The 24,514-nt window shown below is 41.3% G+C and overlaps 1 protein-coding gene and 1 long non-coding RNA gene across 6 annotated transcripts in view; one reads left to right on the forward strand and one right to left on the reverse strand.

Annotated features, from left to right (window-relative positions):
- The window catches only part of LOC132402211 (roquin-1-like), a 132,846-nt gene that overhangs the window by 41,451 nt on the left and 66,881 nt on the right, over nt 1-24,514 (reverse strand). For all 4 annotated transcript variants that reach the window (XM_059984950.1, XM_059984953.1, XM_059984952.1 and 1 more), the window contains 5 exons: nt 16,305-16,544; nt 15,527-15,702; nt 5,476-5,676; nt 2,600-2,732; nt 2,007-2,125 (listed from right to left, as the gene is read on the reverse strand). In XM_059984950.1, the coding sequence (XP_059840933.1) occupies nt 2,007-2,125; nt 2,600-2,732; nt 5,476-5,676; nt 15,527-15,702; nt 16,305-16,544 (869 nt within the window). The remainder of the gene's footprint in view (nt 1-2,006; nt 2,126-2,599; nt 2,733-5,475; nt 5,677-15,526; nt 15,703-16,304; nt 16,545-24,514) is intronic.
- Nucleotides 22,293-24,514, forward strand: part of LOC132402212 (uncharacterized) — a 28,218-nt gene continuing 25,996 nt past the window's right edge. For both annotated transcript variants that reach the window (XR_009514845.1, XR_009514846.1), the window contains exon 1: nt 22,293-24,213. This is a non-coding gene — a long non-coding RNA (uncharacterized LOC132402212). The remainder of the gene's footprint in view (nt 24,214-24,514) is intronic.

The following is a 24,514-nucleotide window of genomic DNA, read 5'->3' on the forward strand; positions in this document are numbered from 1 at the left end:
ATGAAGATCACTGTGTGCAGTCAAGGTGTTTCAACTGATTGTAGTAAAAATACACCCTGTATCTGGAAGGTCCAACTGCTGAGTCAGTATCCTGGCAAAAACTACACCATGAAGACAAAAGCAAATCCATGAAAAGCACAAGTCAAGAGACAGATACAACAAAATTTCCTAGTCACTGAATATCCCTTTGAGTACAGTTTAGACAATCATCAAGAAATGGAAAGAATATGGCACAGCTGTAAATCTGCCTAGAGAAGGCTGTCCTCAAAAACAGAGTGACCATGCAAGAAGGGAACTTGTGAGGGAGGCCACCAAGAGACCGATGAGAACTCTGGACGAGTTACAAGCTTCAGTGGCTGAGATGGGAGAGACAGCACATACAACTGCTGCCCTGGTGCTTCACCAATCCAGCTTTATGGGACAGTGGCAAAGAGGAAGCCACTGTTGGGAAAAAAAATCTCACATGAAATTTCAGCTAGAGTTTGCCTGAACGTAAGACTTCAGAAGACTCTGAAGTCAGCTGGAAGAAAATTCTGTGGTCTGATGAAACCAAAATTGAGCTTTTTGGCCATCAGACTAAATGCTATTTTTGGCATTTACAAAACACTGTCCATCATCAAAATCACACCATTCCTACCATGAAGTATGGGTGGTGGCTGTGGGGATGCTTCACTGCAGCAGGCCCTGGAAGGCTTGTGAAGGTAGAGGGTAAAATGAATGCAGCAATATACAGGGAAATCCTGGAGGAAAACCTGATGCAGTCTGCAAGAGAACTGCAACTTGGGGGATTTGTTTTTCAGCAAGACCCTATGACCCTTTGCATAAAGCCAAAGCTACACAGGGTTGACTTAAAATAACAAAGTTAATATGCTGGAGTGGCCAAGTTAGAGTCCAGACCCCAATCCAATTGAGAATTTGTGGCTGGATTTGAAAGGGCTGTTCACGCACGATCCCCATGCAATCTGACAGAGCTTGAGCCGTAAAGAAGAATGGGAAAAAATTGTAGTGTCCAGATGTGCAAAACTGATAGGGACCTATCCATACAGACTCAAGGCTGTGATCAATGCCAAAGGTGCATCTACTAAATACTGACTTTAAAGGGGTGAATACTTATGCAATCAATTACTTTATGTTTTATATTTGTAACTAATTCAGATCACTTTTGTAGAGATCTGTTTTTACTTTGATACAAAAAAGTGTTTCTCTGTTGATCAGTGTCAAAAAAGCCAATGCCAAATTAAATCCACTGTGATTTAATGTTGTAAAACAATAAAACATGAAAACTTCCAAGGGGGAGGTGGTGTGAATACTTTTTATAGGCACTATACGTGGTGGAGAGTATACTGACTAATTGCAACAGTGCCTGGTATGGAAACACCAATTACTTTGAAATGAAAATCCTACAAAAGGAACTAGATACAGCCCAATCCATCACAGGTAAAGACCACCTCACCATTGAGCACATTTACATGGATGCTGTCACAGGAAAGTCGCACCCACTATCCAGGCAATGACCTCTTCTTGCTGCTGCCACTAGGCAGGAAGTACAGGAGACTCAAGTCTCACACCATCAGATTCAGGAACAGTATTACCCCCCCCCCCCCCAACTATCAGACTCCTGAACCAGAGGGGGTAACTTCACTCACTCCAATACTGAACTGATTACCACAATCTATGGACTCACTTTTAAGGACTACACAATTCATGTCCTATGGCTTATTCATTTATTTGTGTACTTGCACAGTTTGTTGTCTTTTGCCATTGGTTGTGTCTCCATCTTTGTGGAGCATGGCTTTTCACTGATTCTATCATGTTTCTACTGTGAATGCCTGCAGAAAATGAATCGCAGAGTAGTATATGGTGACATACATGTACTTTGAACTTTGCCCCCCTATTTTAATTCATAGCTTATCCATTTATTCCCCACAGCTACATTTTTCTGCTCCTGGCAACATCAACCAGTGAAATCACATGGCTCCTATAAAGTTGGCTGCATTTCTGATCACCTGCTGCTGGTCTGTTCCTTTCTTGCTATGGTTTTGTACAAAATCCACCAGTCCGTGTACGACAGTCTTTACAGCCACCAGCCCAAATTCCAGCTGCTCCCATGTTGGAGGAGGGGCATCTGCAGAGAAATTTGGCAAACATCGGATTAGACAAGGACAGAGAAGTAGCTTGTAGTACAGAGGAAGTCTGACCCTGGGGAACCGCTTATGGTGAACTTGAAAGATATTCATTGCTAGGTAATCAGTATGACACAAACTCATAAATAATGCAGATTTAGGAGAGTCAAAAGGGTAAGGTACTACCAGTCATTTAATTAATACCAGAAATACATTTGAAGCTTGCAATACTTGGCTATTTACATTGTCCATCACTTTCTTCCTTATAGAGCATGCAGAATATTTTCCCCCATCCAAGGAATATGACTTAATTCTTTCATGAGGAAATATGCAACTTATTCTAGAACTAGCCACAGATCTGAGCCCGGAACATTTCAGTCTGTTAAAAATGAAACGCAACATTGTTGTGGGTTTGTGTGCTTTGCTGCACAATTAAACTTCGAGCTGACTTGTGAGAGATGAAACGGTGTTTGTACCTGGGCTGGGGTCAATGTTGGCCAGTAGTTCCAGGTGTGGCCTCAGCCGGTTTAGATTGGCAGGATCCCCAGTTCTTTGCAGGGCAATTGTCAGCTCCTGAACACTCTGTGCAAAGGAGGCTGGTGTTTGCAGCTGGGAAATAATGACATAAGCAGTTAAAACTACGTAATCTTTGTGAAGTCCCAAGTCCCTTTTGGGTAATCACAACATCACAAAACATCCAAGTGAAAAGATTCAAATTAAGCTTGTAACAGATTAAGTTGGAGCCACTGGAATAAAGCGTGTCTACACAAACTCACAATGCCAGAAGACCCTTTACCTCTCATTAAAGTGCTTCCACAATCTCAGACCATTTACTGATAACGGTATTGGAAAAATATGTCTACAGTCTCAAAGGTAAAATAACAAATCTGATTCAGTCACTCCACACAACATTCAATGGACCTAGACAATGAGTTGGAGGGGAGTGTCTAATGGCTCATTTCTTATTTCTTAAAGGGGAACTATACTTGCAACCCAAGGCTGTAGTCTGGGGTCTGTTGATTTTGAGGATTGCTTACAGGACTGCTTAGAGTTGGTGAACTGGACAATATCTGAGGATTCATCTTCGAGTCACCGACTTCATCAAGACCAGAATGGAAGAGTGAGTGCCTTTGAGAACATACACAACATATCCAAATCAAAAGGTATGGATGCACCAGGAGATTCATAGTCTGCTGAGGGCTAGATCTGTGACCTGTGATCCAGGACTATACAAGAAGTCCAGGTACAACTTATTCTGATTAGTTGGAGATGGAATCGGATACGTGCCAGCTCTGACTGAATTTGCAGGCCATTATTTCCTACAGAGCAAAACTTAAAATGAATGGTTATGACACTTCACTCCCCAGCTGAGTAAACATCTTTTAATGCATTCAAGGGAGAATACGACTACACCTGTGTGAATCCCTGCAGCATCTCATGAACCTGTGATCTGTCTCAGAAGCTGATGTCTGACCTTGATGGTGGGGCATTGAAAACCAACTAGCAGGAGTGTTCAAGATCATCTTCAATCTCTCACTGCTACATTCAGAGGCTCCCACCTGCTTCAGAAAGGTGATAATCACACCAGTACATAAAAGTGCAGGATGACTAATGCCCAGTTGCATCACACCTACGTGATGAAGTGCTTTTGAGAGGCTGATCACTACCAGAACCGACTCCTGTTTATGCAAGGACCAGGACCTGCCGCAATTTGCCTATAGCCACATAGGTCTACAGGGAATGCAAACTCACTGGTGATTGCTCTTGGCCTTTGATCATCAGGACAATCGCAATACCTACGCCAGGCTGCTGTTTATTGATTACAGCTCAGCATTCAATAACATCATACCCTCAGTACTAATCAACAAGCTCCAAACCTGGGCCTTTATACCTCCCACTGCAACTGGATCCTTGATTTTCCGATTGGAAGACCACAGTCAATGCAGATTGGAATTAACATCGTCTCCTTGCTATCAACCTCAAAAATGCGTGCTCCACTGCTCCATCCTCTCTACACTTGTGACTGTGTGCACTTTTGCCGAGAACACAACTATAGTTGGAAGAATTTCAAATGGTGTTTAGGAAGCATAGAGGAGCGAGATAGATCAGCTGGTTGAGTGGTGTCATAAGAACTTTTCACCCAACGTCAGTAAGAATGAGGAGGTGACTGTGAACTTCTGGAAGGGGAAGTTGAAGGGAATACACACCAGTCCTCATTGCTGGATCAGCAGTGGAAAGGGTGAGGATTTTCTGATTCCTGGGCATCAATGTCTCTGAGGATCTATACTGGGCCCAATATATTGTTACAATTACAAAGAAGGCATGATCGCAGCTATATTTCATTAGGAGTTTATAAGAACACTTTGTATGTCACCAAGGACTCTCACAAATTTTGACAGATGTACTGTGAAGAGCATTCTAACTGGATGCATCATCATCTGAGGGACCACTGCACAGGATGGGAAAAAGCTGTAAAAAGTTGCAAACTCAGCTAACTCCATCATGGTCACTAGCATCCCCAGCATCGACATCTTCAAACTGTGATGCCTCAAAAAGGCAACATCCATCATTAAGGTCCCCCCATCATCCAGGACATCATCTGACATCATCTCAGTGCTACCTTCAAGGATGTTCAAGAGCCTGAAGACAGACTCAATATTTTAGCAAAAGTTTCTTCACCTCCACCATCAGTTTTCTGAATAGACAATGAACCAATGTACACTACCTCACTATTATTTGTTTTCACTCTACTTATTTAAATTTTGCAATGTACTACTGCTGCAAAACAACAAATTTCATGACAAATGCCAGTGATATTAAACCAGATATTGATTTTGAAAAGGGATTTTTATTGCTCAATCTTCTGATGAAATTTCTAAAAACACGTTTTCCTGTTGCATATGGTAAATCATCTTGTATCTTCACTACCAAGATCTGATTTTTGATACCATTCATTTTTAAACTCTATGCAGCAAAACTATGTAAACACAACAGAGCAATCTGAATGTATTGGCAGCAAAGTTCAAGGTCTAAGTTCAATTAATTAAGGTGACCTGTGCAATGTATTGTAAATATCTCATGATATAGCTTAAAAGCAGAACCTAGTTTTAATTCATTAATCAGCATTTTAAGAGAGTTCTCTGCAACAAATGCCAACCACCTATTTACAGCATAATTCAGGTCCTGCCAAACATCAGAGCTTAATGCAACCCACAGCAACATTCAAGGAGGTCTATGCAGTTCCAAAGAAAACTAAGTTTCATTAAAAACTTATTTTATTCTCTGCAAAGAAGAGTGGGACAGTAGATTGCTAAGTTTGTCCCCCAGTATAACTAGCAAACAGCTGGTATACCTTGTCAATAATAGATTGCATGTGGGACTTGTGTGACAGATCCCCATAAAGGAGAGAGGACCATTGGTCAGGAGCAATGCGAAGCCCTGCCTCCATGGCAATCTGCACGATCTGAGAGTCATGTTCCCGCCGCAGTGCCTCATAGGTCCGGAACTCCTCCTTCAGTTGCATGAGAGATGAATCTTCATCTCTCTTTGTGACCTGTAATGGTGAGCAGACTGTCAACACAAAGCCAGGAACAGTAAAGCCATTTACCACAGACCCAGTAAAAGCAAATATTAAACTCAGACATGGAAATAGATAATCGCCTGTAAATGTTCCCATTGTAACAGTGACTGAACATTCAAATATCTGAATAACCACTGAACTAGTTCTATAACATGGCTGAAGCAATAAGCATGCCTCAGTTACTGACTTCAGGAGGGGCAGTATACACGCTCCTGTATACTGTGCTGAGGGTCAACAGAGTTGAAACTTCAGGTTTCATCATTACCAATCGCCTGCCCTGGTTCAACCATGTAGAATTCACAGTCAAGAAAGCTCAATAATTCCTCTGCTTTCTCAGAATGCTAAAGAAATTTGGAATGTTGCATTTGACCACCAATTTTTATAGATGCAACTTAGAAAGCATCCTATCTGGAGGCATCAGTTTGGTATAGCAAATGCTCTGCTGGAGGCCACAAGAAAATGCAGAGTTTGGATATAGCTTAGTGCATCACAGAAACTAACCTTCCTTCCACAGATTCCATCTACATTTCTCGCTACCTTGGTAAGGTAACCAGCATAATCAAAGACCCCATCCACACTGGATATTCTCCCTTTTACTCCCTCCCATCAGCCAGAAGATAGAAAAATTGAAACTGCCTATCAACAGGGTCAAGACTAACTTCTATCTTACTGTTACAAGATATTGAACTATCCCCTAGTACAATAAGATGAAATCTTGACTTCAGTTTACTTCGCTATGTCCTTGCACTGTAAGGCTGTACTTTCTCTGTAACTGTAACTACATTCCGCATTTTGTTATTTCCCCTTGTACTACCTCAATGCAATGTTATAATGAAATTATGTATATGGATGGTACAAAAAGTTTTTCACTGTCCCTTGGTACATTAAGCTTTTTTCCCAGTACGCAAACACAGAATAAGGCATCAGTAACAGAGGGAGTTAAGTGGCTGCATTACTGGATCTAGAGACACGTTCCAATCACACCATGTCAGCTGAGAGTATCGATTTAACACTACAGATCTATGAAACCTCCAGGTCATCAAGTAAGCATTTGGTTCATCAATGTCCCTCAGGGAAGGAACCTCCCTTCCTCACTTAGTGTCTAGCTTCTACATAAACAATTGTTCGCTGGGGTGTTTGAGATGGGCAATAAATGCTAACATTATGATATCAACAATAAAAGTAAATACTTCTTCACAGTGGACAACTATGGGCTTGGTAATTAAAATAGGACTGAGACACACAAAGAATAAGAACTAAGTATCATTTGACTGATAGTATTCATTAACTATCAAAAAAGGTAGAACTCAGCAGATGAATTAGCATCTACCGAGGGAAATGGACAGTGGAAATTTTGGGTCGAGACAGTTTAGCTAAAGGTCAAAAAGTCAAAAACCTTAAAAAGTCAACTGTCCGTTTGACTCCTGCTTGATTCACTAAGTTCCTTCAACTTTGTGTGTTGCTCCAGGTTCAAGCGTCTGTAGTCCTTTGAGTTTCCTGTTAAAAATAGTCTATAGACCATAAGACATAGGAGCAGAATTAAGCTATTCAGCCCATTGAGTCTGTTCCGCCATTTGATACAGCTGATATATTTTTCAACTCCATTCTCCTGTTATTCCTCTTATTGCGTACCTACCAACCTCTGCTTCAAATATACTCAATGACTTGGCATTCACAGCCTTCTGTGGCACTGATTTCTACAGATTCACCACCCACTGGCTAAAGAAACTCCTTCTCATCTCTGTTCTAAAGGGGTATCTTTGTATTCTGAGGTTGTGCCCTCTGGTCTACTGACTTTTGGAAAGATCCTCCGCATATCCACTTCATCCAGGCCTTTCAATATTCAATAGGTTTCAATGAGATCATCCCCTCATCCTTCTAACCTCCAGCGAGTACAGGCTCAGAGCCACCAAACACTCCTCAGATGTTAATTCTTTCATTCCCAAGATTATTCTCACAAACCTCCGACTCTCCAATGCCAACACATCTTTTCTGAGAAAAGGGGTGCAAAACTGCTACCAATGCTCCAAATATGGTCTGAATATAGCCTTATAAAATGCAGGATTACGTCCTTGCTTTTACATTCTAGCTCTCTCGAAATTAAGGCCAACAATGCATGCCTTCCTATTAACTCAGTGTGCAAGTTAATCTTTAGGGAACTGTGCACTAGGACATCCAAGTCCTCTGTCAGTTTGATTTCAGAATTTGTTCCCCATTTAGAAAATAGCCTGTTTTTATTCCTTCTACAAAATGGAAAAACTATACACTTCCATATGCTGTATTCAATCTGCCACTTCTCCAAATCAGTCCAAGTCCTTCTGCAAGACTCCCTGTTTCTATAACACCACTTGCCTCTATCTATCTTTGTATCATCTGTAAACTTGGCATCCTTTAGATCATTAACATATACAATGGATTCCAGTTAATTGAGACACACCGGGACCAGTATATTTTGGTTCAATTAAGCGGCTGTCCTAGTTAACCAAAACTTCATTGAAATAGTTAAGTATAAAACGTCAAACTACTGTTTAACTGTGCAACATATTATGTATTTAAATGAAATACAGAACAAATTTGAACAGTACCAGTACTATAGTACTATTAGTACTGTGTATTAGTTCACAGTAGTTACTGATGGAGAAATTCATCCTATGTTCATGCCGTGTTCTTCAACTGTCTGTGTAAATGAACAATATCAATGCAGACATCTATGCTTCAGATAATGCTTTAGGGTGATTTTATCTTCATTGTTCATTGTAACAATCAAGATGATTGGTGATACCTTTAAATTCTTCATAGTTCCTAACTTGATGAAGTAATGAAATTTTTACCCCAGACTGTTTCTGGCATCCTCAAGCCTGATTGAAACCATAGTAAACGAAACAATTCTCAATGGTCTTATTGCTTATTTCTCAACAACCATCAGCGACAAAAATCACTGCTTTTTGAACACAAACACACACAATTGAGGCTATTTAACATGGTTTGCTCTAAGCACACTGTAGCATTTAATGGCCACATAAGCACTCACAACTGACACTAGTTAGAAACTGTTCACCAACTGCCTCCTGTCCGAAATAAGTGGTTGTCTAGCTTAACCAATGGCCCATCTAATCTGAATCCATTGTAATGAGAAAAGTAGCTGACCCAACGCTAACCCCTGCGGAACACCACTAGTCATCGGTAGCCAACTGGTAAAAGGCACCCTTTATTCCCACTCTTTGACATCTGACAGCTAGCCAATATTCTGGCTATGCCAGTATCTTTCCTGTAATACCACTGGCCCTTACCATATGCAATACCTTGTCAAAGGCCTTCTTAAAATCCAAGTACAAACATCCAATGACTCTCCTTTATTTATCCTGCCTGTAATTTCCTCAGTTTGAACAGATTTGTCATGTAAGATTTCCCCTTAAGGAAATCATGCTGACTGGCCTATTTCATCTTATGCCTCCAAGTACCCTAAAACCTTAGTCTTGTAGTAACAGCCAGTGACCATTAAATCCTGTGCAACTTATAAACAGGAGCTCAGTGACAAAAGGCAAACAGCAAACACTGTCTTATAAACAGTTATCCACAGTGATTCAGGAGCCTGATGGCTGAAGGATAATAACCGTTCCTGAACCAGGTGGTGTGAGACATGAGGCTCCTGTACCTCCTTCCTGGTGGCAGAGTGAGAAGAGAGCATGGCCTGTGTGTTAGGGTCCTAGATAATGGACACTGTTTTCTTGTGGCAGTGCTCCTTTCAGATTACTCAATGATGGGGAGGTCTTTGCCTATGATGGACTGGGCTTTTTGTAGACTTTCCATTCTTGAGCATTGGTGTTTCCATACCAGGCATACAGTGTGCCTTCTGTAGCAGTGGGTTACAGTCAGCACTGCTTTAGCAATAAGGGTAACCTTGAAAAGACTTCCCTAATACTGAATATTATTCAGTGAAAGTGAATCTTTTATTTCATTGTAATATGTGTCATCAGTAAAAGCCCCAATATAAACTAACTGAGGTTATTTGTTGTAGCTATAATACAATTTTACAGCATAATTTGTCATTCAAGCTAGCATACTTAGGGAACAGTTGACCTGTCAAATTCCTGCCTTCCTAAACTACAGATTTTTCCTTGAACTACTTGTCCAGTGTACTTAGAAAATCCATTATTGAACCTATGTCAATAACTTTTAGGATCCTGCCCATTCAATCAATGACATCATCCTGGGAAATATCCTCTCTTAGGGTCAAAGTTAAGAACACTTTTTATTAGGCTTAGAATAGAGAGTGGTGTGAATTACAAATATTCCTTAGCTTTCACACTATTTCTTTATTTACAACACTACATGTAGGAGCAAATGGAAAAACCATACAGAGTTGTGTTCAAAGTAATGGGTGATTTATTAAAACTGATGCACACCAGGAGATCAGTCAAAGCTGATCTACTCAAGTGTGAATTTGGTACAGCTTTTACATTCTCAGCTGATAAGATTACACAGACTTGATTAACAGTAATACTAGATTTTGATTGCAGAATGTTGGTTACAGAAAGACTTAATTATGGTCTTGATTATAGAATAAAATGATTATGGAATTACAAAATTAAAAAAGTCCAACTTAGTTAACAGTAGAATCAATTTTGTATTACAACAATGGGTGTACATTTCTGAAATTTGTGCATCATCACTGATGCATTCTATGTCACTACTTTTGGATGCTGTCTGTAGTTCCCTGTTACCACATACGGACAATTCATATTCCTATTTACTAGTTATTAGCCATCACTATTCTAACAGAAACACTCTGAGTATGGTTTGTAACCTCTTAACATTTGTGCATGCATCTTCACATCTTTGCTTTAATGCACATAATTCCTTTGCTAAAGATATCTTTCACATTTGGAGTAAATTTTCCTCTGCCCAGTGTCTATCCAAACCACCAGATCATCTGTGGCATTTTGTAATTTGCCATTTTCCTTCTCATCATTTGCATCAATTATACCTTTGAAAAATTACAAGCTGCTTCACAGCAGTGTTACCTACTAAACATCTGGAGAGAACAACTTGCCAATATAAGGATATCTGGTCAATGAGGCAAGTTTTGAAGAGTAACTTTAAGGGTTTAAGTGATTTGGAATTCCAAAGCTTTGGACCTAGTAAGTGAAGGCACAAGGACCAATGATGGAGTGATAAAGATACAAAGGCTGTAACTCAAGAGTTCAGAGAGGGCAAGATGGAGTTACCAAGTGGAGAACAGTCTTCACTGTAGGACAAGATAGAGTTACAGAAATGTGTTGAAGTCAGGCAACTGTAGAAAGGATAAACACAATAAAGCTTGCAAATGCTGGTAATCCAAAACAACACAAACAACATGTTGGAGGAATTCAGGTCTAGCAGCATCTATGGAAATGAACAAACAGTTGATGTTTCAGGCTGAGACCCTTCTTCAGAACTGAAAAGGAAGGGGAAGATGCTAGAATAAGAAGGTGGGGGAGAGGAAGGAGGCTAGCTGGAAGGTGATAGGTGAAGCCAGGTGGTGGGAAAGGTAAAGGTGCTGGACAAGGAGGAATCTGATAGGAATAAGAATTATGGTTGTTAGTTTTCAGTCCCAGGGAACCATTGTGGGTCAATAACATTTTTGCATTTATAATCATGCTTTGGTGTTTCTTACAGGAAGTCCCCAAGTGTACTACAACCGAAGAATTTAGAAGTGTGTGGTCACTGTTGTTATGCTGGAAATCTGTGCACAACAAGCTACCACAGCAAATAATGATGACTAGAATGTTTGCTTTAGTTGTCAAACAGTGATAAAGGGAAAACATAGAACACAGTAATGGTTGGGTTATGGTTAAAAACAATCTTTGGGTTATGATGCTGTGCCAAACTAATTAAGCTAAAGACACAACACACACAAAATGCTGGTGAAACACAGCAGGCCAGGCAGCATCAGGAGAAGCACTGTCGACATTTTGGGCCGAGACCCTTCATCAGGACTAACTGAAAGGTGAGATACTGAGAGATTTGGAAGTAGTGGGGGGGAGGGAGAAATGCAAAATGTTAGGAGAAGACCGGAGGGGGTGGGATGAAGTTAGAGCTGGAAAGGTGATTGGCGAAAGTGATACAGAGCTGGAGAAGGGAAAGGATCATGGGACGGGAGGTCTTAGGAGAAAAAAAGGGAGAGGGGGGAGCACCAGAGGGAGATGGAGAACAGGCAGGGTGATGGGCAGAGAGACAGAAAAAAAACAAACAACTAAATATGTCAGGGATGGGGTAAGAAGGGGAGGAGGGGCATTAATGGAAGTTAGAGAAGTCAATGTTCATGCCATCAGGTTGGAGGCTACCCAGCCAGTATATAAGGTGTTGTTCCTCCAACCTAAAGACACATTCCTTTCTACCCACATGTGGCCTATGTCCTACCATTCTGTGCATATTCACATGCCCATCTAGGTGCCTCTTCAACACCTCTGTCACATCTTTCTCCACCACCAACCCTGGCTGCTCATTCAAGGCACCCACCATGTTCTGGAGGAAAAAAACTTAATCACACATCTCCTTTGAACTTACCCCCTCTCACCTTAATACTTGCCCTCTGGTATTAGGCATTTTAATTTTGGGAAAAAGATACCATTGTTTTCTCTATCTATACCTCCCATAATTTTATAAACTTCTATCAGGTCTCCACCCAGGGTCTGCTACTCCAGAGAAAACAACTGTTGTTTATCCAAGTTCTCCTAATAGCAGATAGTATCCATAGCACCCTCGTGATAAGTATCTTCTGTATACTCTCCACATCCTTCCAATAGGGTGACCAAAATTTACAGTAATACTCATGATCTGACCCAACCAGTGTTTTATAAAGCTGTAATAAAACTTTGCGACTCTTTCGACTCAATGCCTTAATCAATAAAGGCAAATGTGCAATAATTCCTCCTTATCATCTCATTAACCTGTTCAGCCACTGTTCAGTCCTGTTATAACCTGGACCCCAAAATCCCTCCACATATCAATGCCTTTAAGTACTTTGCCATTAATACTACACATTTGATTAGATTAAACTCCACCCGCATTTCTCTGTCCATATCTGCAACTGATCGGTACCCCACTGTACCCTTTATTCAAAGGATGCGAGTGGGGTTAGTTGGGACTTTGTGTGCTACAATTCCCTAGCAGGCATCGGATTGTGTATAATTAGGCACTTGGCAAGGGCCAATAAAAAGTAGTGTTTAGAGTGGGGAGCTCAGGTTTTGACACAGAGGCATCAACAAGGAGAGGTGGAGACTATAATACTTATATTTTTGTGTTTAATTTTTCTTTCTTTCTTATTGCACAGTTAGAACAGTGTGGGTGGCAACCAGGATAGTGGAATGCTCTTCATGTGAGATGTGGAAAAGCAGGGAGACCTCCAGTATCTCCGATAACTACAGCTGCAAGAAGTACATACAGCTGCAGCTTCTTTCAGACCGTGTTAAGGAATTGGAGCTGGAACTGGAAGAAGTCTTGATCATTTGGGAAGTTGAGGGGTTGATTGACAGGACATACAGGGAGGTAGGACATAGGTAACTGGGTGACTATTAAGAGGGGGAAGGGGATAGGCAACCAGTGCAGAGTACCCCTGTGCTGTGTCTCTCAACAAACAGGTATACTGCTTTGGATACTTTTGAGGGTGGGACAAATGACCTAGCAAAAGATAGCCAGAGCGATCAGGTCTCTGGCACTGAATATGGCTGGGGGTGGGGGGGTGGGGGGAAAGAATAAGAGTGCAGTAGTGATAACCAGGGGAGCAGACAGAAGATTCTGTGGATGTGAAAGAGACATCAGGATGGTATGATGCATCCCAGGTGCCAGGGTCAGGGATGTCTCGGACCAGGTCCACAGCTTTCTAAAGTGGGAGTGTGAGCAGCCAGAGGTTGTGGTACATATTTGTACCAATGACAAAGGGTGGTAAAGGGAGGAGGTCCTGCAAAGAATATATAGGGAGTTAGGTAGAAAGCTGAAAAGCATGACTTCTATTGCAGCAATTGCTTGATTGTTAGTTGTGCCACATACCAGTGAGGGTAGGATGGATGATTTGGCAGATGAATGTGTAGCTGAGAAATCAGTGCAGGAGGGAGGGTTTCAGATTTCTGGATCACTGGGATCTCTTTATGGGAAGGTAATGACTTCTACAAAAAGGCTGGGTGACATAGGATCAGTAGATGTAAAATCCTTGTGGGTAGAGTTAAAAACTGCAAGGATAAAAACGACCCTGGTGGGAGTTATATACACGCCTCCAAGCAGTAGCCAATGGGAGAATGATAGGCATATAAATAGGGGAATATTTGATCCTTATAGGGGATTTCAATATGCAGGTAGTTTGGGTTACGGGAGAAAACAGGAGAATGTGGTTGAATTAGCCATGAAAGAATGGCGGAGCAGATTAGAAGGGTTGAATGCCTAATTCTGTCATGTCTTGTGGTCTTAGTCAAACTTCTACACTGTGCACAACGCCACCAATCTTTGTCCTCCCACACTTTTACAAAACAGTTCCACAGGTCTCCAGTTAAAGATTTTGTTTGTACAACCTAGCGAGTACATCATGAGTAATGCAATCCATATTGCCAAAAATTGTGTACTGGGAATACACGTAACTAATATAGAAAGTTCCAGGAATATACATAACTATCATCAAGACTGAAAAAGTAACAGCTCAATCATTGCTTTGTGGGAATAGGTCCTGGGATCAGTTCAAGTTTCTGAGAGGGGCTGGGAAGGGAAGAGTAATTAAGAGGTATCAAAGCATGGATAAGGTTTTCACTGCAGGTGAGCTGAGGAAGGGCAAACAGGCAATGTTTGAGAAGTAGAAAAAGGCAGTTAGTGCAGGCGATGGAACACAAGAAACTTGGAAATACACAGCCAGCCTTCAGGACCAAACTATGGCTGCAGGAGGTTGAAGCTCTTTCACAAACAGTGTAAAATATTGGTGATGTAACACATACAAAATGTTGGTGGTACTCAGAAGGCCAGGCAGCATCTATGGAAAAGAGTAAACCTGATGTTTAAGGCTGAAACCCTTCTTCATGTCTTGGCTGAAAACGTCGACTGTTTACTCTTTTCCATAGATGCTTCCTGACTTGCTGAGTTCCTCCAGCCTTTTGTGTGGATTGTGTTGCTTGGATTTCCAGTTTCTGCAGACTTTCCTGTGTTTGTTATTAATGGTGCAGTAGTTTTCAGCAAGTACCCCCCTGGGTAGTATGGAGGAAAACAAAGTCCAAAAGGAAAGGTTTGTTTTTAGGGTGAAAGGCAGGTAAGAGTAAATGGCAAAAAAAAATAGGGAGCAATACTGGAGTAAAAAATAAAAGATTTGTTTAGAGGAAGTACAAATGAGAAAAGCAGGATAATTCAACAATTGCTGTGGGAATAAAATGTAAGCAAAGGTTAAGAATGAAAATTACTTAAGTTATTGTTGAGTTAGGAAGGCTGCAATCGTCTGTACCAATGTCTAATGGTTTAGGAGGCTAATTGACTTAATGGCAGATATTAGTCATAGAGATCACGGAAACAGGCCCTTCAACCCACTGATTCCATGCTGACCATCAACCACCCCTGTACACTCATTCTACAATGAGGGCAATGGCTATTGCCTTCACAATATTTAACTAGAAGAAATCTCTAAGTGCCTGTCTATGGAGAGCAGGAGAGGGTGGTGAGGTTGAATTCAGTCTCATCAACAGAATGCAAAATACTTTATTGTACTTTAGTAAACTTTCTCCTTTGTATATATAATCATTAATTATTCAGCACAATAGATGCCCTTAAACTGATTCGGCAACACCCAATCGGTGCACTTCAATTGACTTACTTTGAAACATGATGCTCTGTACAGGAGCTGCACCACATGGCCAATGCTGGTCTTTGAGGCTTGAGGAAATCGCGGTTCCAGTCTCTGAACCACAAACAGCACCAGGACTTTCCTTGAGAGTGCAGAACCATCTTCCAGTGCGAGAAGGACAAGTTTGAGAGCTTCTTCCTGCATTGCTGGGAGCCAAACAGATCACTCACTCACTCAACAAGGTGAAGATCAACCATTCATAACCTTGTTCATCTGGACCCAAAGGTATAGCCTTCTGTGCCTAGTTTCTCTAAATCCACTTTATTATTTTACAGTTACCTATCCCTCAGTGGTACAGCTTGTTTTATCAGCAAAGCGACTAGGGAGTTTTGCAAACAACCTAAATTCTGCTGAATTTCTGGCAGTGATGTTAAATAATAAGGCTAAAAATGATTTTCTTCAGTGAGAAGGGATAAAGGGAATTATACCTTAGCCACATTTTAACAGGGTGTGTTTGATGAGACAGCACAGATGGAACATTACTGTCTCGAGCTCATGCTTCACCTACCCCAGCAACCTCTGAAGGGGTAGTGTGAACATGGTAAAATATTACTCTACGTTTTCTTCTTTCCCCATGTCCTGCTTTTGGGATGGTGGACAGATGGCAGTGGGGGATCTCAATAAGCAGCCCCTTCCCCAGCAATGATAATGCAAAAATTTGGAAATTACTTAGCCTCTTGCCAGTGAAGCTGTGTGGTTGGTGTGGTGAACACTAAACTGAATCTGCAGCATTACATCAGTATTGTACCTGGTCCAAGAAACTGGCAGCCCCTGGCTCTTACAGCTGCCCAGAGATTGGAGGAGAGTTGTTGTGGGTTCTGATGCTGGAGGATGAGCTCGGTGACGGTGCGCTCCCCTAATGAACGTGCAGCCCGCATTGCCCGGATCCGGCCCTCCTCTTCCACCAGTTGGCAGTGAACCAGTGTGACCAGCTTTCTCTGCATGGGCCGGCTCAGCACACTCTGTGCTGCACTGCTGAGCACCACACCTGCAACACAACACAGTACAGTTCAGTACAGGCTCAGGAGCCTTATGGTTGTAAGGTAATAACTGTTCCTGAACTTGGCAGTGTGAACCTCAAGGCTCTGTACCTCATGCACAATGGTTGCAGTGAGAAGAGAGCATGGGATGGATGGTGGGGTCTTTGATGATGGATGTTGCTTTCTTGTGGCACTGTTCCATATAAATGTACTCAATAGTGGGGAAGACTTTGCCTTGGCTGTATCTACCACTTTCTGTAAGCAGACTGTGATGCAACCAGTTAGGGAGCTCTACAGTGTGCATCTCCAGAAACCAGAAATCTGACAAAGGTTTTGATTAAATGCCAAGTCTACATAAACTTTTAAGGAAGTAGAGGTCTATCGTGCCTTTTTCATGTGTTCCAAATTGGTCAATATGAGTGCCTTTGTGACTAATAACTTTTAACTGAGTGGAAACATCCTTGGCTGAAAATGACATAGGGACAAGTAAGTAGACAATAGTTTGAAGTGGCAAGTTCATCTTCATACACAGGATTTGGTGTTATCTGCAAGACCACTATTTAATGTCCTCTCCACCATCTCTTATGAGAGGTAGCTGGCTGTTTCCTTAATACACTAGAGTTTGTGAATGAAGATACAACTTCAGTATACTTGGGTAGCAAATTCCTACTCAACAATGTGAAGGAATCTTTTTGTATTGGGAATGTGCATCTAGCAGGCGAACCTGCAGGTGTGGTCCCTCCCCCCTGCTGACTTTGTCCTCTTTAGAATTACACAAGACAAGAACAGACCAAGATGCATATCTACGATAACCCCATTTGCCTGCATGCCAACATCCCTATACACCTTTTCTATTTAAGTACAGTCCAAATGCCTTTTAAATGTTGTGGTTATAATCTGCCACTACCATCCCTCTGGCAGCTGATTCCATATACACCCCATCTTGTGTGAAAATTTTATCCATTATTTCCTTAAAGTCTTAACGCTCTCACCTTAAACCTGTACCCTCTATTTCTAGACTCTTCCACTCTGAGAAAAACACTATCCATTGTATAGCCCTTAATTTTATAAACCGTTATAAGTTCACCCTTCAGCCTGCTACATTCAAGTGAGAATAAATCCAGTCTATCCAGCCTCTCCTTGTAACAGCAGTCCTCTAGTCCAGTGAGTCTCTTCTGCACTCTCTCTACTATAACCACACCTTTCCTGCAATGTGGCAACATGAACTGTACATTGGTGTGGTCTAACCATTGTACAGCTGCAACAGGATGTCCCAACTCTTATACTCAGCCAAAGCCAACAAAGGTAAGCATAACAAATATAATCTTCACTAACCCATCTATCCACGTTGCTATTTACAGGGAATTAAGGGTTTGCACCCCAAGATTCTTCAAAGTAACAAAGGTCCTTGCCATTTACTCTACACACCCTGCCAGAATTTGACCTCCCAAAATGCATTTCTTTACCCTTGTTTCCTTTAAGTTCCATCTGATCCATGTTCTACTGTATTCTTTTCTGTCTATAACTTCACCAATTTCCATGTCACATGCAAATTCACTATCACCTACATTCTCATCCAAGTAATTTATACAGATATTAACAAAGGTCCAAGCACCAATCCCTGCCATAAGAAAACAGCATCCAAGCAGTCTTCCCCACCCAGGCCATGCTTGCTTTCTGCTGCTGCCATTGTGAGGGAGGTGTAGGAGCCTTTGGTCTCACACTGCCAGGTTCAGGAACAGTTATTACCCTTCAGCCATCAGGCTCCAGAACTGATGTGGCTAATCTCACTCACCACAACATTGAACCAATCACTGAACATAACTATGGACCCACTTTCAAGGACTGTACCACTCATGTTCTTAGTATTATTTATTATTACAACACACATAAAATGCTGGTGGAACACAGCAGGCCAGGCAGCATCTATAAGGAGAAGCACTGTTGACGTTTTGGGCTGAGACCCTTCATCAGGAGGGTTTTTGTGTGTGTTGTTTTGTTGTGTTGTTTGAATTTCCAGCACCTGCAGATTTCCTCGTGATTATTTATTATTAGTGGTTTTCTTTGTATTTGTAGTTTGTCTTCTTTTGCAAATTGGTTTCTTGCTAGGCTTTGTGCGTAGTTTTTCACTTTTTCTATTGTATTTCTTTGTACTACTGCAACATTGGCAAACAAAATTGAATCTCAGGGCAGTGTGTATGGTGACATACACCTAGTGGTCACTTTCTAAGGTACAGCTGTTTGTTAATTTAAATATCTAATCAGCCAATCACGTGGCAGGAATTTAATGCATGGTCAAGTGGTTTAGACCAAAGATCAGTATGGGGAAGAAATGTAAGTCTGACCATGAAATGATTATTGGTGCCAGATGGGGTGGTATGTCCATCTCAAACCGCTGACCTCCTAGGATTTCCATGCAAAGCAGTCCCTGGAATGTACAAAGAATAGTGTGAGAAACAAAAAAAAACATCCAGGGAGCAGCAGTTCTTTTGGCAAAAAGGGCTTGCTAACGACAGAGGTCAGAGGAGAATAGCCAGACTTGTTCAAGCCGACAGGAAGGTAATAGTAACTCAAATAACCATGCGTTACAACAGTGGTGTGCAGAAGAGCATATCTGAATGCACAACACACCAAACCTTGAAGTGGATGGGCTACAGCAGCAGACCACACCGGGTTCTACTTCTGTACCTAATAAAGTTTATACTTTTTTTATTATTGTAATGTAATGCTGCCATAAAAACAAACTCCATAACATATGCATGGCAGATACAGTTTAATGTGGATAAATGTGAGGTTATCCACTTTGGTGGCAAAAAACAGGAAGGCAGATTACTTGAATGGTGTCAAGTTAGGGAAAGGAGAAGTACAACGAGATCTAGGTGTCCCTGTTCATCAGTCACTGAAAGTAAGCATGCAGGTACAGCAGGCAGTGAAGAAAGCTAATGGCATGTTGGCCTTCATAACAAGTGGAGATGAGTATAGGAACAAAGAGGTCCTTCTGCAGTCATACAGGGCCCTGGTGAGGCCACACCTGGAGTATTGTGTTCAGTTTTGGTCTCCAAATTTGAGGAAGGACATTCTTGCTAGTGAGGGAGTGCAGCATAGGTTCACGAGGTTAATTCCCAGGATGGCGGGACTGTCATATGTTGAAAGATTGGAGCGATGGGGCTTGTATACACTGGAATTTAGAAGGATGAGAGGGGATCTGATTGAAACATATAAGATTATTAAGGGATTGGACACGCTGGAGACAGGAAGCATGTACCTGATGTTGGGAGAGTCCAGAACCAGAGGCCACAGTTTAAGAATAAGGGGTAGGCCATTTAGAACAGAGTTCAGGAAAAACTTTTTCACCCAGAGAGTTGTGGATCTATGGAATGCTCTGCCTCAGACGGCAGTGGAGGCCAATTCTCTGGATGCTTTCAAGAAAAAGTTAGATAGAGCTCTTAAAGATAGTGGAGTCAAAGGATATAGGGAGAAGGCAGGAACGGGGTACTGACTGTGGATGATCAGCCACAATCAGATTGAATGGCGGTGCAGGCTCAAAGGGCCGAATGGCCTACTCCTGCAACTATTGTCTGTATGCCAATGACATTAAACCTGATTCTGATTCACTGAGTGTATAGGTACTCAGAGAAGAAATTGATTTTGAATTCTGAAATCCATGCAAACAGCCTCTCCTGCTCTGCTTTGTACTTTCTTAGTTACTGCTTCACAAAAACTCAGATTTGTGACACACGATGTCCCTTGCACAAAGCCATGATGGCTCCTCCTAACCAGTCCTTGCCTTTCTAACTGAACAAAAATGCTATCCCTCAAAATTTTCTACAACTTTTCCCCTATCACTGACCTTCCTGTAGTTTCCAGGGTTATCCTTATTACCATTATCAAACATGACAACATTAGCTATCCTCCAGGAGATTCTGCTACCTTATCCACGCTAGCGACGATGCAAAAATCTCTATCAGAATCGCAGCAATCTCCTCCCTCGCATCACATACCATCTTGGGATAGATCATCAAGATTTGTTTGGTTAGATAATCTAAATGTGCCAGTATTTCTTACACATCCTACTTCCTGATACAGGGATATATACCTCACTTTATTCTCCAGCCTCCACATCTTTCTCTTGATAAGGACGGCTGAGAAGTATTAATTTAGGGCCTCTTTCATATTCCCTAGCTTCACACTCAAATTACCGTACTGGATCCTAAAGGGACTTGTTCCTTCCTATAAAAGGTTCAAGATTCTCTTTAATCCCATCAACCAAGATTATTTCATAAACCACATCTGTTTTCATTCTATCAACCTTAAAGGACTCACTCAATATCAATTTCCTATCCCTCATATATGTTTCTTCCTTTTCCTTGATTAAATCTTCATTCACCCAACTTTCCTAAACTTACCAACTTTGCTTCTTACTCTTACAGAGATGCTGACTCATTACCTCACTTTAAAACACCTTCCATTTATCAGATGTGGTTTTCCCCTCTAGTAGTTGCTCCCAATCTGTTTCTGAAAGCTCCTGTCTTACACAATCAAAATCTACTTTCCCTTAGATCAGGGTCCTTTCTTGGGAGCCAACTTTCTTTCTCATTCTCTACCTCGAACTTTACAAACCTATGGCCACTGTTCCTTTACAGACACTTCTATCACTTGCTCATCCTCATACCATAAGGTGAGGTCAAATATAGACCATCCCTAGTAGGACTCTCTCAATAGTGCTTCAAAACATCTTCCTGGATGCATTTTCCAAATTCCTCCCATTCTAAGCCCCTTGCACTTTGGCAATCCAGAAAATATTGGGAAAGTAAAACCCCCCCACTACAATAACCCTACTGTTTTAAATACTTCTTTGATTTGCCTACATATCAATTCCTACAGACTCCTGGGAGGCTTATATACACTATAAACCCACCAAAATGTCCCCTGGGTCCTTATTCCTTGGTACTTTTCCCCACCACTGTTGCAAGGCTTAATGGCCTGCAGTTCCCTACCTCGTCTTTGCAGCCCTTCTTAAATGAAGGCACAACATCAGAGTAAAGAAGTCAAACAGTATGGAAACAGGCTGTTTGGCCCACATCATCCATGCCAACCATGGAACCTATCTAAGGGAGTCCCATTTGACCCATGTCTGTCTATCTTTCCTATCCATGTCGCCATCCAGATATCTTTTAAATGTCATTGCACCTCCCTTAATAACTTCCTTTGACACCAGCAACGATATAAAAATAACACTGCAGCCCAAACTTTAACTTCCATTCATGCTCAGTTCTGAATTTTATTAGATTTTGCTGCTAGCAGCTCTGCTCCACTGCCCCAAGCACACATTTTGTGCTTTGGCACAGTCTGCAAGCTGCACCTTTCTTGCTGCTCAGTATCTGGAAAAGTTCACACTAATTGCAGGGGAAATTAGAATTCTTGGGTCATTATTTGTTTCTGGAGAAGGTGCAGATATTTACTCAGAAGTCAGCTGGGATGGAATGTTTCAGTTTGGAGCTGCTGTAAGATTGGGTGCATATTCCTTGGAGTGCAGGAGGGCAAGGGAAGACCTGATACAGTGCCTTGAAAAAGTATTCAGCCGCCAACCCCTTGGTCACATAAATATTACAACCAGGGATTTTGATCAATTTAACTGAACATTTTTATTTGTGAATCACTTGTTCCCTTTCTGACAGTACAGCCAAAAAAAAACAGGGAAAATTGTAAAGCATGAAAAACCTAAAAATTCAAAAAAATGTTATCAGTTTAAAAGTATTCATCCCCTTTGCTCAGTACTTAGTTGTCTACTACTTGCAGGTATTACAGCCAGTGGTCTTTTTTTCGATAAGTCTCTCTTAGCTTCGCACAACATTATGAAGCAATTATGAAGCCCATTCCGCCTTGAAAATTGCTCAAGCTGTGCCAAGTTAGTTGGGAGCTGTGATAGATGAATCAAGGTTATGCCAGAGGAGTTTGAGTGGGTTAAAGTCAGGACTCTGAATGGGCCAATCAAAGACATCAATTTTCTTCATTTGAAGCCACTCCATGTTGCTCTGGCAGTGTGCTTTGGGTTGTTGTCCTGCTGAAAGACAAACTTCCTCCCCAGTTTAGGCTTCTGGCAGAGGGTAGCAGGTTTTTATCCAGAATCTTTCTGTATTTAGCAGCATTCATCTTCCCATCAATCCTGATCAGATTTCCAGTTTCTGCTGCTGAAAAGTATCCCCATAACATGATGTTAGCTCCACCATACCTTAAGAGTAGGGATGATGTTACCAGGCTGATGCGCAATATTAGATTTACACCATGCGTACTGCTTAGTGTTAAGGCAAATGCTTCCAGTTTAGTATCATTCAACCACAAGACGTCTTCCACAGTTTTACAATATCTTCCAAGTGACGCACTGCGAAGTCTTTATGGGCAAGGACATACTTTTTTAAGCCAGAGCATTTTCTTTGCCACTCTTCCATAAATACCCTTTTTGTGCAAGGCCTTAAGAGTTAGTGGAGTCATGGAGTTCATCTCCAATTGTAGCCATTGATTTCTGCAACTCACTGAGGTGTTTGTTGGTGTCACAGTAGCCTCTTTTATAAGCGCCAATCTTCTCTGGCAACTCAGCTCAGGAGGGCGGCCTGACCCAGGTGATGTGGTTGTGGCTTCATATGTTTTCCACTTTTTCAGAATGGACTGCATTAAGCTCTGAATATGTTCAGTGCCTATGAGATGGTTTTGTACCCTTCCCCAGATTTGTGCTGTTACGGATTCAGCAACAATAAATATATAAGTGAGGCAGGGGTTTTTATAACAAACAAAACACTGAAAAACAAACCCCCAAAAGTAAACAACTAACGTAACCGGAAATCAGCTGCTGTGTGGCAGCTTAAACAGTTCTTAAAGCAATAAAGTGAAAACAGTTCTTAAAGCGATGTTGCAAAAACAGATCTTCAAAGTAGTACTGCAAAAGTTCAAAATGCTTACAGTCCATTAAAGGAGAGACTTTTTAAGACGATTTAAATTCTCTTTCATGTCGTGTTGCTGCGGTTCCCAGTCGAAGAATTTACGAAGATGAAAATGAAACGGCTTAAAGGCACTGACCTTTCCTTTACAAAACTGTACCCAATCCTTTCTGCTATATTTCGCAGGGATTAACACAGGGACAGTCAACGAATTCCTTCCGAATGAGGATCAAACAAGGTCGAACCTGTTTCACCGTCAAAATCGACTTTCCTCGATCTTTTAGCTCCCGAACTCCGATCTTCACTCTCCACTGATTTTTAACTGGCAGTATTATAAAGAAACTGCTGGCAATGACATTTTAAAATTTAGGCATTAAATAAAACTCCATCTTTCAAACAAACTGCATCATAATATTGGACCACGCAGTGGCATGGAGTAAAAACGGCAAATCTAGCCACGAACTGCCCCTCCTCACAAGGAGGGGTCCTCCTTTTATATCCTGTAAAAAAAACCTGTCACATGACCTCTACTGGCAGGAAAATGACATCACTCCACCATCACAAGACTATTAACTTAAGTCCAGTATAGCTTCAACACCACTGTCATGTGACAAGTACAAAATACCCATGGGTACGTAACAGTGCTTCTCTATGATCCTTTCCCTGACTAATCTTGGATGCTTCTCTTGTCTTCATTTTGGTTTCGTCTGTTGAAAATCACCAAGTTGGGTGAGAGGATAAGGTAAATATATTGCAAAGTTAGTGCAGTAAGTTTAGTTTTAAAATTTTTAATGAATTATTGACAGATTTTGGAATTTTTCTTTGAGTTGACATGATGCATAAATGTTTTGTAGATTAGCTCACCAATTTTACTTTAATATATTTAAATTTAGAAAATGAGACAGTAAAATGTGAAAATAGTTATGCGGGCTGAATATTTTTTCAAGGCACTGTAGTTATATACAATTTAAAAAGTGCAAGAATAGTTTAGGTAGTAGGAAGCCTATTCCAATGACATACAAAACCAGAGCGTGTAAGTTTAA

The sequence above is a fragment of the Hypanus sabinus genome, chromosome 11 (assembly GCF_030144855.1).
Source record: "Hypanus sabinus isolate sHypSab1 chromosome 11, sHypSab1.hap1, whole genome shotgun sequence".
Taxonomy (NCBI): Eukaryota; Metazoa; Chordata; class Chondrichthyes; order Myliobatiformes; family Dasyatidae; genus Hypanus; species Hypanus sabinus.